We start from the raw sequence: 13413 nt of genomic DNA, 5'->3' as shown, positions 1-13413 counted from the left end.
TAACCAATATATATATATATATACACTACCGGTCAAAAGTTTAGACTCACTCTTGAATTTTTAAAAATAGACAAATAACAACTAAAAATGACTTCTTTTAAACTGAAAATTACATTAAATTAACTTTATTTTGAGAAATGTAGGTACGCTTATATGGTAAGAACTATAATTTTATGCATAACTTATGAATTTCGTCCAATCTTGGATTCTTCGAAATATCCTCCTTTAGCCTTTACCATAGCAGCACATATTTTTGGCATTCTTTCTATTAGTTTTTGTAATGTTCTAGATGATATCTGATTCCAGCAACTAAGTATATATTCCCAAATCTTGTTTTGATTGGTACATCTCATTTTTGTAACATTTCTATCGAGTTCACCCCACAATAGCTCAATAGGATTAATATCAGGGGATTGAGAGGGCCAATCCATGTATTTCAGTACTTTTTTCTTTTCTTTTGATGCAATGTCTACACAATTTCGATGAAAGTTTTGGATCATTATCTTGCTGAAAAACAAATCCCTGACCAACGATTCTCTGTCCACATGGAAAAGCGTAATGCTGCAATATTCTGTGATAATATTTTTTATCCATAATACCCTCTATTCTTACAAGATCTCCAACTTTATCACCGGCAAAACATCCCCAAATCATGACTGAGCCTCCACCATGCTTCACAGTTGGTAGTAAACATTGACTTGTCATACGTTGAACATACTACCCTCGTTTGCTTCCAAACATTTCAAATTTTGATTCGTCCGTAAACGAAACCGTTGACCACTGTTCTAAAGACCAGGTAACATATTTTTTAGCCCATTTTAGTCGTTTTACTTTATTTTGTTTTTTCAAAAGAGGTTTTCTAGCAGCTACACAACCTTTTAAACCATAGTCACGAAGTCGATGTTGTACAGTAGATACTGATACAATATTCTGCCGAGTAACATTCAATTCCTTACGGATATCTAGTGCTGTTCGAGTCCGCTGCCACTTACTTTAAATGAGGATAAACTTAACCTCGCGTTTGGACATTATTCTAGGTCTACCTGATCGCTGGCGGCTCTTATTTTGGCCAGTTTCTTTCTGCCTTTGCAAAGTTCTGACAACAGTGGTCTGAGAAACATTAGTTTTAAAGGCAATTTGTCGACTTGAATAGCCTTCTGCATGAAGTGAAATAATAACTGAACGTGTTTCCACACTTATTTCTCGTTTTTGACCAATATTTCAGTAATAAATGGTATAAAAAAATTAATTTTTGTTTTTAATATATACCAGTTATTTTGGCTAAATAAGGCTATTATATCAATATTTAAAATTTGTCATGTACATGAACATAACTTTAACCCCATAAAAGAAGATGAAAAGTATATTGTTTATAAACTAAGAATTAATAAAAAATTTCAAATAAATTACACTTGTTTTAGAATAGGTACTTACATGCGCTTTCGTTCATTTCGTTTTCAACTACAAATTAGATACAAAATGAAAAAATAATGAACAGTTTTAAAAGAAAGCAGAGTTTTGAGATATTTGTTTATGATTATGTTTGATAAATTGTATTTTTAAGTCAGAAACGGTAGTGTATATATATATATATATATATATATAAAAATAATAATAAGTTACATTATCATGNGAAGCCAGTGGGTGCGGGTTCGAATCCACTCAGGGCATGGATGTTTCTCTCTGTGTGTTGTTCTCTATTGTATATATATATATTCCTCACAAGATAACATGATAATATGACTAGACGACGTTAGCTGGGTCCCATGGCTGGTCTTTGGAACTCTTGCAAATAACATTCTCTAACTCATCACACTAAATTTCGCTCTTACCATATAAAGGATATAATTCAACGGATTTTTTGTTTAACAAATGTGTGCTTTATAATTAACGAACTCTACATTTAATGATACATACTAATTGTGTCTCGCTGTTAACAATTCTCTGTGTGCTCTTAGTATTTTAATTTTATTTAAAGTTTTTTCTTCTTTTTCTTGCCATCTTGTAACTTTTTGCAAATGCTCTATTTGCGTTCTTTAGAAATGATTTTCGATTAACTGAGTGTTAAAAATTTTGTCAAATTTTCCAACTGTTCATGTTTTGAACTTCTCCTTGTTTGTAGAAGTTTCTTAACGGCTGCCATGCTGTAACTCTTCTATTTGAAATTGTATCTGTTTTCTCTGCTTTGTGCATAACGCAGCACTTTTCACCATCACTATGTTTGCAACCTTTATTCAAAATTTTTATTGTTCTATATTTGAAGCCTCGCCTGTTATGTCTGAACTCTCAAACTCCTAAATTTTGTTTACTGAGTGACTAGTTTTGTTAATTTTAAGGTTTCACTAAATTCCTTGCAGCCTGCTGGTTGGGGGGGGGAGGGAATCTTTGGATCTTGGTGAGGTTGCTGCTCTGCGCGCGTGGTGCCCAGCCTACGTCAGGGTTTTCTCTGGAGTTGCTTTTACCTCTCTTACCCATCAGTCCGAAGTATTGTGATGGATAGTCACCAAGCCTACCATTGTGAATCCTCTTCTTTCTTACAGAGTAATCACGTGCACGTACTTTGAGTCTACAGTGTTCCCCGGATGCCCCTTGACGAGAGGCGGGACGGGGTTAAGCTTTGATCACTAATGTTAGCTTATAGCTATCTGATTAGTTATCTTATGTCTCACTTTATAAAGAAAACAGTTAACTACGTGTGCTTTAATGTTTAGTTATTTTTTATTCTCTATGTCAGATAAACTCAAAGCACAACAGAACAGAGAAACGTGGTAGCATGTGTGAACTACGTTACCGAATTAGTATTCCTAAAGTTTTCCGATATGACGAGTTTATTTTGTTTATAGTAATTCTTTTACAAAGTGCTTAAAAGGTAAATACTTTAAAATAAATGGTACTTGAAATTAAAAAAAAAATTAAGTATTGGAAGGTAAAACTAATAAAAAGTGATACTAATTCGTTCAGGTTAAACGTAAAAAATTACCTTACTATTAATGACGCTAATTATGCTTAATTTATTTAGGTAATAGATGAGTTTTACAACTAAAAAAATAAGCTACATCTTAAAATACAAAAATAAGAAGTAAAGGTACTGATTCTTTAAGAAGAAACAGAAAAATCGGCATGCTGTCATTGATGCTGATGCTGTTATAATATGTATTAACTGAAGTAAAATGTAACTTCTGTACTAAAAAGCTAAAGAGACTTTTTGCTCAGACAGGCGCGAGAGAAAATTCGCTAAAGAGTTAGACTTATGACAACATTTTTTTTTATTTTTTACTTTTCTTTATTTTCTTTATTTTTTTTTTGAACAAAAAGAATTGTTAAGCTAAGTTAATGAAAAAAGATGTTTATTTGTTTTAGGGAACCATAAGAAATCCCCATATTGTTTTTGAGACCAATGATTAATTAAGTTTTGTAATGTGTATTAATTATAAGCTATGCAATAGAAAGCAACTTTAATAGGGAAAAGGTGCTTTATCGCTTAGGGGGGAACCATAATAAATCACGTGAAACAGATGATGCTACGCAGATGAGTACGTACTACTGGTACAATAGTAATTGGTGCAGTTTGAATAGAATTCTATAACGGATTTTCCGTAGTTTTAGAAAATATTTTTTCTAGTGGGAACGCAGACAGGGTATTAATCTTTTAATGAATTAGAATTTAAAGAAATTTTTTACACCACCGATCATGCTCTGTAATCCTTGTCTTATCAGAAATCTATTTTTTTTTAAATTTTGGTTCCAGGTTGCTACCTCTGATAAAAGCATCAGATTGTATTTAGGACAAGTATTTAGGACTTCTTAAAATTGCACAAATGCTGAGAAGTTTTAATACTATTACTATGGAAATACGTATCTTTTGCCCCCTCGAAATGGATAGGTACTGGAGAAAATTCTAATACTGACTATCGTGGCCTCTAGCAATACCATAAGGCCAAATGATTCCTGGTAAAGCTAATGTTTCTTCTGATGGGATGCTGGCCAATTGGCTGAGCTGTCTACGTGACTGACTGTGAAGCCAATGGTTGTGGGTTCAAATCCCGATCAGGGCACGGATGTTTTTCTCTGTGTGTTGTTCTCTATTGTGTGATGTGTGATTGTGGCCTATCCTATTAACGGGTAACTGTGGCATGTGGCGTGAGTAATGTTGCTCCGTGACTTAGGTTTACAGTTGCCCACTGGTTAATGTTAAATGAGCAACACTTATCTTCTCAAATGAGGAACATATGTTCAGTGACTGCCGTAGAAAAAAAATTCTGATGGGATAAACAACAGAAATCGTGTTTCACTTAATTTAATATCAAAACACCACCAAGAATGATAACTATAGATAAAAAATGAAATAAAAATTTACATTATTTTAGCTTTATTAATTGCGTCGGTCTAAGCAATCAGCTTAATACTTCGTATAATAAGTTAATAAGATTTCGTAGCGTTGTTCAGTTCTGATTTATTGATTACTTTCTTTATGCACCCCGTACGAAGAACCGATATTCAGCTGGCTTTATAAATTTACTGCTTATAACACGTGGTAATCTTTTAGAACCGAAAAAAAACCTAATTCACAACCATTGAATGACGACATTAAAAAATAATGGTTTCGGTGCAAATTTCATTTGCATTCATCTCATTTTTTTCTCTATTTCCTTTATCCAGCAATTAAGTTATGAATCATACGCATAAATTCAAGTAAAATTAACTGCAATATTAAAATTTACAAATCAGTTGATTCGTAAAAAAATTTAATGTAGTATTTAACATAATATTAAGTTCAATTTAATAAATATATATAACATATAAAGTAAATTTTATTCGAAATGAAGAAATAACTATAACCATTCAACATAATAAGGAATATAAAGTCAATAAATACATTATAAAGATTGTGTGATATGCTTGAAAAGTTTTACTCTCGGCAGTATTTTTATCACAGCACATTTTCAAAGAAGCAAAATCTAAAACACATCTTAATAGCAAGTCAAACATTTAAAACTTAATATTACTCTTAATTTAATTTTTTTTTCTGAATTAACATGTTGCATTGACGTAAAAATCGTTGGAGTATTAGCAAAGGCAAATACAGTACAGAACCCGTTATCCGGAAATCAGTAAACCAAAAAACCGGAACAAAATTCGATAAATTTTCCTGCCATTTTTTAAAAGAAAATTTTTTTTTTCCTCATAAGATTTTAGGATTTTTCTTTCTTTTTTGAAACACTTTACCATCATTTTGGAAATAATCATTAGTGTATTACTTCGTTTTTTCAAGATTATTTCCAAATATTTTTTTTTTTTTAGTTGGGTTCAATAATAAAAAAAACGGCTTTTTGTAGCGATCCAGAAAACCGGAAAAATCAGTTATCCGGAATAGCGATGGTCCCGATCGTTCCGAATAATTGGTTCTCTACTGTATTAATGGTGTTTAAAAGAGGTAAGGCGTATCTAAGGGATTAAATATTGCATAGAAACCAATGGCCTGCACGAACGTCGCTGAAGACGCTTGCCTGTTTAGAACTTTCTATTGAACCCCTTTGAATCGGCATATTTATTTACTTAAATTATGTGAGTTTATTTCTTTATAAATTTCTATCAAAAATGGCATTCAAATAATCTGAAAAATAGCTGTATTATCGTAATTAATTAACTTTAGAGCCAAACTGTTTAATATCAAAAAAGGATAAAATTATTGTTAGGTAATAATTGCAAAATATTTAATTGTAAGATGTCCCCCCGGAAATTTAAATAGAACGAAAAATAAAATATTTATTTTTACTTAAATTTGAAGGATATACACCGAGGAGCCATTAATTTATGACCACCCTCCTAATTACATATAGGACCACCTTTAGCCTTCAAAACTGCTACCATCCGCCGTGGCATTGATTCCACAAGGTGCTGATAGGTAGTCTGAGGTATCTGGTACCAATCGCTCACCAACTGGTACTGCAATTCCCTCACATTGCGAGGGGGTAGCGTGGCAGCATGAATTTGGTTTTCCAACTAGGACCACAAATGCTCTATTGGATTAAGGGCAGGTGAATTTGGAGGCCAAGACATGACTTGAAAGTCACTGGAGTGTTCCTCGAACCAATCCATGACGGTTCGACCCTTATGACATTGTGCATTATCCTGTTGGTAAACACCATCCCCCGCAGGAAAAACTGTTGCCATGAATGGGTGAACCTGGTCTGCAACTATGTTCAAGTAGCTTACAGACGTCAGGGATTGTTCTATGAGGATTATGGGTCCTAACGTGCCTCATGAAAACATTGTTCCTGGTCGAGAAACCATGAAAACCTGGGCGAGCCCATTGTTATAGATGGAGGGTGGTCATAATGTATTGTCTCTTCGGTGTATGTTTAGGTTGTTTCTACTCCATTCATGTTTTCTCTTACACCAATAGGTAAATTTATTTACATGAATAATCTGATTTTAATGTTTTACATTAACTTTTTTTTAAAATTACATTTAAATCAGCTAAGATATTACTGTTTTTATCGCAATTAATAATTTTTATGAAAAATTGTTTATAAAGAAAGAACAAATTTATTACAAGATAATTATTTGTAAGATTTACACCAGAGGCAAGCCTTGGTTTGTAAGTGAAGCCCCTAAAATTAAAATTGAGCAAAAAGTATATTATTTAATTTTACCTGAAATTTAGGGCTATATGTTTACCTTGTTGTTTCCATTTCATTTATGTCTACTTTTACATCAATGAGTACATTTAATTACCTAAATTATTTACGTTGAATGTTTTAAATTAATTGTTTTCAGAAATTGCATTCAAATTATCTAGGAAATAGCTGTTTTTATAGTAATTTAATAATTTTGGCGGCAAACTATTTATCAAGAAAGAACACGTTTTATGCAGGAAAATTAATTGTAAGATGTTTCCCCTTAAATTGAAACATCACAAAAAGTAAAATGTTTATTTTTACCTCAAATTTAGGGCTATATGTGTATGTTGTTGTTTCCATTCCATTCATATCTACTAGTATTTCAATAAGTTGGCTGAAATAAAAATATCAGCTATTATTCATAAAAGAAAAGCATTTTTATTTAATTTAAGGGATATTATTTGAGATATTATTGTAATTATTTCATTTTTTTTACCTTTTTAGGTGATTCTAAAAAGCACACAGATCGGTTTTTTAATCACCCATTGGCAAAAGGGGTCTTACTTTGGCTTTTATGGCTTGTGCATTTTATTTGGATGTCATCACACTTTTCAACTGTGTTCAAGAGTAATAGTAAACAGTGCGCATGCGTCGTCATTACATGCGTTGCTATGGTGACCGCTGCTGTTTGATAATTTTTTAGAACTCTTTTTTTTCTTATTATTTTTTACCAGCAAGCATTTTTAATGTATTTACATAATAATAATTTAAAGTATTTTTATATCCCTTTTATTACTAACTTATAAATACAGTCTTGACAGTGATTTTAATATAAATAAGAATATAGAAGAAGGAAACGTATTTTGTGACGTCTTGAAACACTTACATAGGCATTATTTGAAAACCAATCCGACGACAAACATCAATTGAGACAGTTTTCGCAACCCATGATTTGAAATGTTGAGGCATAAAAAAAGCATTTCAACAATGAGCAACCAGTGTTCGCAATAAAGCGATCACAATTTAAAAAAATTAAATTTTTTTTTTGATTTTTCGATTGTTACATCTTAACACTTTACGATTGGGTTTTATGAGCGAAAATTTTCCTTCAAATTGAAGTGTCGTTTAAGTTTCCTAGTTTCGACAACTTTTTTTGAAATATTAATAAGAAAATTAAAAAAAAAAACTAGTTCGTTTATCATGCGTAAAAACTCTTAAAAGCAAAAAACTATTTATACTATTATTTTTTAAATGGTCCCTTTTTGGTAGAAAATAAGGCATTTTTTGCATATACGCTAAACACTGTAAAAAAATTTCTATTACTTTAAACAAAAAGTCTTTTGAGGTTTTTATTCAGAAGGTTATGAATTATGTTTTGAACTATTATCTTAAAAGCAAGTGCATATACTGTAGTAGTGACATAGGCAATTAGAAGAAGATTTATTGTAAAGGAGGGAGGCCTGAGCAGTCGCCAGGTAGTCGGGACCCTGTCGGTCTTGATTTCTTTTAGGTTTCTTAGCCAATAATCTGCGGGTGGGGATCTAGCTAGCACCCTCGTTGGAGAAGGACAACAACCAATGGAAAGGGGACCGAGGTTTCCTGAGGACGAGGAAGAGAAAAAAAGAGGGAAGACGAATGGAAGGCGACTACTAACTGTTGACCAAAAAGGCGAGAAGGAAGACAGCACCCCCGCCCCCCCCCGCAGAAGATGGTGAGAATATGTTTTAAATATTGTTTTTCTCTTGTCAATTTTCTAGGCCTCCTCCTCATTGCCTCACCTCATTTTTAATACCTCCTGGTAAATATACTATATTCGTGTTATTAATAATAGCTAATATCTTATTAAATAAAATTGTATTTTTCTTAATTTAATGGTTATTGATTGTCTTCTCTAGTTTCTTAGACACATTGCTTCAATCCTTATCTGACCGAACTTGGGTTTTGTTTCATATAAATTTTATCTATTGGATATATTTAAATTATCCCTTAAATAGTCACGACATATACACCGAAGAGCCATTACATTATGACCACCCTGCTAATAACATGCAGGACCACATTTAGCCCTCAAAACTGCTAACACCCGCAGTGGCATTGATTCCACAAGGTGCTGATAGGTTGTCTGAGGTATCTGGTACCAAGCGTTCACCAGCTGGTCCTGCAATTCCCTCACATTGTGAGGGGGTAGCGTGGCAGCACGAATTTGGTTTTCCAAGTAGGACCACAAATGCTCTATTGGATTAAGGTCAGGTGAATTTGGGGGCCAAGACATGACTTGAAAGTCACTGAAATGTTCCTCGACGATTCGATCGTTATGACATGGTGCATTATCCTGTTGGTAAACAACATCCCCCGCAGGAAAAACTGTTGTCATGAATGGGGGAAACTGGTCTGCAACTATGTTCAAGTAGCTTACAGACGTCAGGGATTGTTCTATGAGGATTATGGGTCCCAATGTGCCTCATGAAAACATTGATCGTGGGGAGAAACCATGAAAACCTGGGTGAGCCCATTGTTATAGATGGAGGGTGGTCATAATGTATTGACTCTTCTGTATGCAATTGAATTAGGAATCAATATAATTAAAAAAGCTAACTTTTAAAAATTTCCGCATATAAAATTAGGATTTTTTCTCTTAGTCTGTAGTTTAAAACATGTATCCTATAATCATAAACATCAAGGCAAAATTGCAAACAATTATTTTAAATACAACATGAGAAATAGTGCTTAAGGTAGAGTAAAAAGTTAAGGAATATGATTTTCAGATAAATGCATTGAAAATTTAAAATTAGTCTATCCATAGTTATCATCGTGCACAAAAATTGCTATATCTTTGTAAATAATTAGAGTACAAACAAAAGTTAAAGTACTTTTAAAAAGTTAGGAGTGCAGGGATTCGAAAATTTATAATAAAATCAATTTTGAAAATTTTTTCCGAAGTTATGTTTTTGCATCTTAAGCGATAAAAATTAGGTTATAGTTCCGGTAAACGTAAGACAACCACCTACCCTACTTCAAAGTGAATGGATCCTCACTTCAAACAACATATGCATGCGCCCTGATGAAATAAATATTATATATTCTCTTTAACTTCCATCTTGATAAGGATTCTCTAAATATATATTAAGGGCAAGCACTACTAATGTGATTAAGTTTCTATTAATCTGATTAAGTTTAAGAACGTTCAATTTGCACGATAAAAAACTTCCTATTAGCACTGATAAGATAATTATGAAATTCAATGATACTTTGGTTCGCTTAAAAATTTTTAACAATGTGCAGTTTTTGAAATTGCGAAAGTAGTAATAGCCGCGGTATAGTAGGTGGAAGTGACGTCATCATGGAAAGTCAACCGGAGCTTATTTCTGCTCCAACCGGAAGTTGTTTATTTCTGCCCGCCTTTAACCGGAAGTTGCTTATTTCTACCCGCCTTTAACCGAAGTTGCTTATTTCTGCCCGCCTTTAACTGGAAGTTGCTTATTTCTGCCCGCCTTTAACCGGAAATTGCTTATTTCAGCCCGTATACTTATTTCTGCCCGTCTGTCGTTTCGATTTTAGTTTCGGTTTTTGTTTATTATTTAATTTATTAGTTTTTTGAGGGAGGCAACACTTATTCATTTTAATATTAGTTTTTAAGGATGGCAACACTTAGAAACTTTGTTATTTGGGGAGATATTGTATATTATGAAGTTATGACGTTATCTCTTATTACATAATAAATAAATGATATCATACTTTTACTCTAGTGGCGCCATCTATGTGGGAATGTTGGAAATAAAATAACTTTAAATCTGTTTTAATATTTAAATCTGTTTTATCAGTATTTATTAAATATAATTAAGGCTGAGGATCGAACTCAAGCCAATCAAAAAGCCTTCGTGGGTCAGTAGTTGGATATCATAACTTTTGACCCACGAATACTTGGTTAGATATGTGTTAATAAGTTAAACTTTTGTATTCTGAACACGTGTATAAATGAAAAGGATTTGATAACGATATCATCCTACAGTTTCAACGATATATTTTTCACTTAACCTTTGACAGTTATTAAATAATTATTTCTGCCCCTCTTAATGTTATTATTACTTTCTCTTTATGGCAACGGTACTGACTATACACGTGCTAAGATTTGACGTGTTTTGTGTGATAACACAACTACTGGTTACAGAGCGAGTCATTCTGATAACATATAACAAGTTAGGTCTTGGTCTATGACGTATGTGTTGAATTCAGATCCTTTCACTTGCGCTGGTAAATAATTAAGCATGTGACAGTTTAACATTTTTCTGATTGGTTGTTAGAGTTATACTTTCATGATTTGGCAACTAGAAGGATAGAGTGACTTAATTTCCAATACCGCCCTCTTATATTAGTATTTCACTTGTTCTTCTGGTGTGTCTAGATTAAGTTTTTGCAAGTTTTTCAATTCACCAGGTTGTTATGGACGGATATTTAAAGAGAAAACATGCTGAAATTGAAGTAAGTACTATTGATTTCTTAGTAATTTATTGGTGTCATCTATTCTTAAAATGTTAGAAAGAGACTATATTAATAACTCTTAATTTTAGTTATTTTTTAACATAAATACAGTTGATATAAATGACTATAATTATTAATTTAAATCTAAGAAACATGTAATGGGAATTTTTGCCGCTTTAAAATCATTTATATTAAAAACATATTCGTTTTATAATAATTTAATATCATAATAATGCAAATAACTTACTTTATTTTCAAATTAGGAGTTAATTTGAAACTAACTATAGCCCTTCTATTTGAAAGTATATATTTAAATGATACTGATTACAGAACTTGAACATGTTATCTATTTCTCTCACAAAATTTTACAAAGACAATGCCTGTCCGGGACGTTTGGGGCTTATCCACGTTTTATCAATTAGTCATAATAACATAGTGCTTTATACTTGTTATAGAACGTGGGAATAAAATTATTTCTTAGAAAATTGTTTAGAAACCCGTGGTATATGTTCGCAGAAGTGCTTGGGTGAAACTTTGAATAAAATGTTATTTATTTTATTAAAATATATTTTGTCTTTATAAATCATTTTCACAGGTGAAAAAGTTTATATTATGAAGAAAAAATTACACCCTTTATTAATTAATACAAAACGTTTCAGAAAAATATATAGAATTTTCTGAAATATTAGAAAGTTTCCTCAATAACATAAATATTTTCCTTAAAAGATAGAAAATTTTGCTAAAAAGTTTGAAATATTTTTATAAAACTAGAAATTTTTTTAGCAAAAAGCCAAAATATTTTCTTAAAAGAGAAATTTTTTTGTAAAAACATAAATATTTTTCTTAAAATGTAGAAAATTTTTAACAAAAAGTAAAAATATTTTCTTAAAACAGAAAGTTTTTTTGTAAAAACATAAATATTTTTCTTTAAAGATAGAAAATTTTGTTCAAAAGTTTGAAATATTTTTATAAAACTAGCAAATTTTTTAGCAAAAAGTAAAAATATTTTCTTAAAAGTGAACGATTCATATTCGTTTTTATAAAAAGGTTTACTTTAGACAGAACTCAGGAGGTGAAGACTTTTACTTTGCAAATAAATTCTTAATCGTAGTCATCGAAAGGAGTTATGAACATTATCATAGACATTTTAACTGTGTGTTGTTAATTATTTTTCTTGGTGACTCAAAATTTTCTTTTTTTTTATTGTAGGAAGGAAACAGAAAAGGATTCTCAGCTTTAGTCATTGATTTTGAAGGTTTTCAACTTTCATCAGGGACATACATTGTCAAAGAACTTGCTTTTCATGCTGTAAAAGGTAATCCCATTACCGGAGTGTGTACATTCCAACCACCGTTCCCGTTTGAAGAACTTCCAACACAACAGAAAATGCAATATTCTTGGATAGTCCGAAATATTCATCAAATAGATTGGAACCAAGGAGAATTACCCTACATTAAATTTCATATTATGTTGACTTTTCTGTGTGATATGTATCCACATATCTATGTGAAAGGACTCGAGAAACGGAAATTTTTAGAAATTCTAACCGGCAGAGTGTTTTACAGTTTGGAAGATTTTGGCTGTCCTAAAGTAGATGAACTGATACCAACTTTTCATCATGCACTATACATTCACCAGATTTTAAACATTGTGCACTCGTTAAGGCGAAAGCATTTGGACGATTTCTACAAGACCTATAAATAGGACAAGCACTCGGAATTCAACATAAAGCTGTTCCTGGAAGTATTATAGTAAATCTTATAAATGACTTTTTTGCGAAATAGAAAATCAGCTCCAGTGGGGAGAAATGTATTTCTAAAAACATTAAACGATATTCAATTACCAGCAAATTTAGATGTAAATAAAAATATTGTATAGTAAAAATAAAATTTTTAAGAAAGCTGTGATGTAGGCTCGCAGAAGTGGTGAGGTGAAACTTTGAATAAAAATGTTATTTATTTTATTAAAATATATTTTGTCTTTATTGAGCATTTTCACAAGTGAAAAGGTTATATTATCAAGAAAAATTTCACCCTTTAATAAATAATACAAAAAGTTTCAGAAAAATATCTAGAACTTTTTGAAAAACTGGGAAATTATTACAGAAACATAAGTATTTTCTTAAAAGAGAAATTGTTTTTATAAAAACATAATTACTTTCTTAAAAGATAGAAAATTTTTAACAAAAAGTTAAAATATTTTCTTAAAAGAGAAAATTTTTTGTAAAAACATAAATATTTTTCTTAAAAGATAGAAAATTTTGTTAAAAAGTTTGAAATATTTTTATAAAACTAGCAAATTTTTAACAAAA

The 13413-nt window shown here is 31.4% G+C and overlaps 1 protein-coding gene across 1 annotated transcript; it reads left to right on the top strand.

Annotated features, from left to right (window-relative positions):
* The first annotated feature begins 10810 nt into the window (after positions 1 to 10810).
* On the top strand, positions 10811 to 13071 carry LOC107438510 (uncharacterized). The gene is made up of 2 exons (XM_016050818.4): positions 10811 to 11102; positions 12312 to 13071. The coding sequence occupies exons 1-2, from the start codon at positions 11064 to 11066 to the stop codon at positions 12804 to 12806; spliced, it is 534 nt and encodes a 177-aa protein (XP_015906304.2). The 5' UTR covers positions 10811 to 11063; the 3' UTR covers positions 12807 to 13071.
* Positions 13072 to 13413: the final 342 nt, after the last annotated feature.

The sequence above is a fragment of the Parasteatoda tepidariorum genome, chromosome 6 (assembly GCF_043381705.1).
Source record: "Parasteatoda tepidariorum isolate YZ-2023 chromosome 6, CAS_Ptep_4.0, whole genome shotgun sequence".
NCBI lineage: Eukaryota > Metazoa > Arthropoda > Arachnida > Araneae > Theridiidae > Parasteatoda > Parasteatoda tepidariorum.
Note: the sequence above shows the minus strand (reverse complement) of the source record. Positions and strands in the feature narration are given on the sequence as shown.

Coding starts and splice junctions, on each gene's coding strand:
- LOC107438510 (XM_016050818.4), top strand. CDS start 11,064: ATGGACGGATATTTAAAGAGAAAACATGCTGAAATTGAA. Junction 11,103..12,311: donor GAAAACATGCTGAAATTGAA/GTAAGTACTATT, acceptor TTTTTATTGTAG/GAAGGAAACAGAAAAGGATT.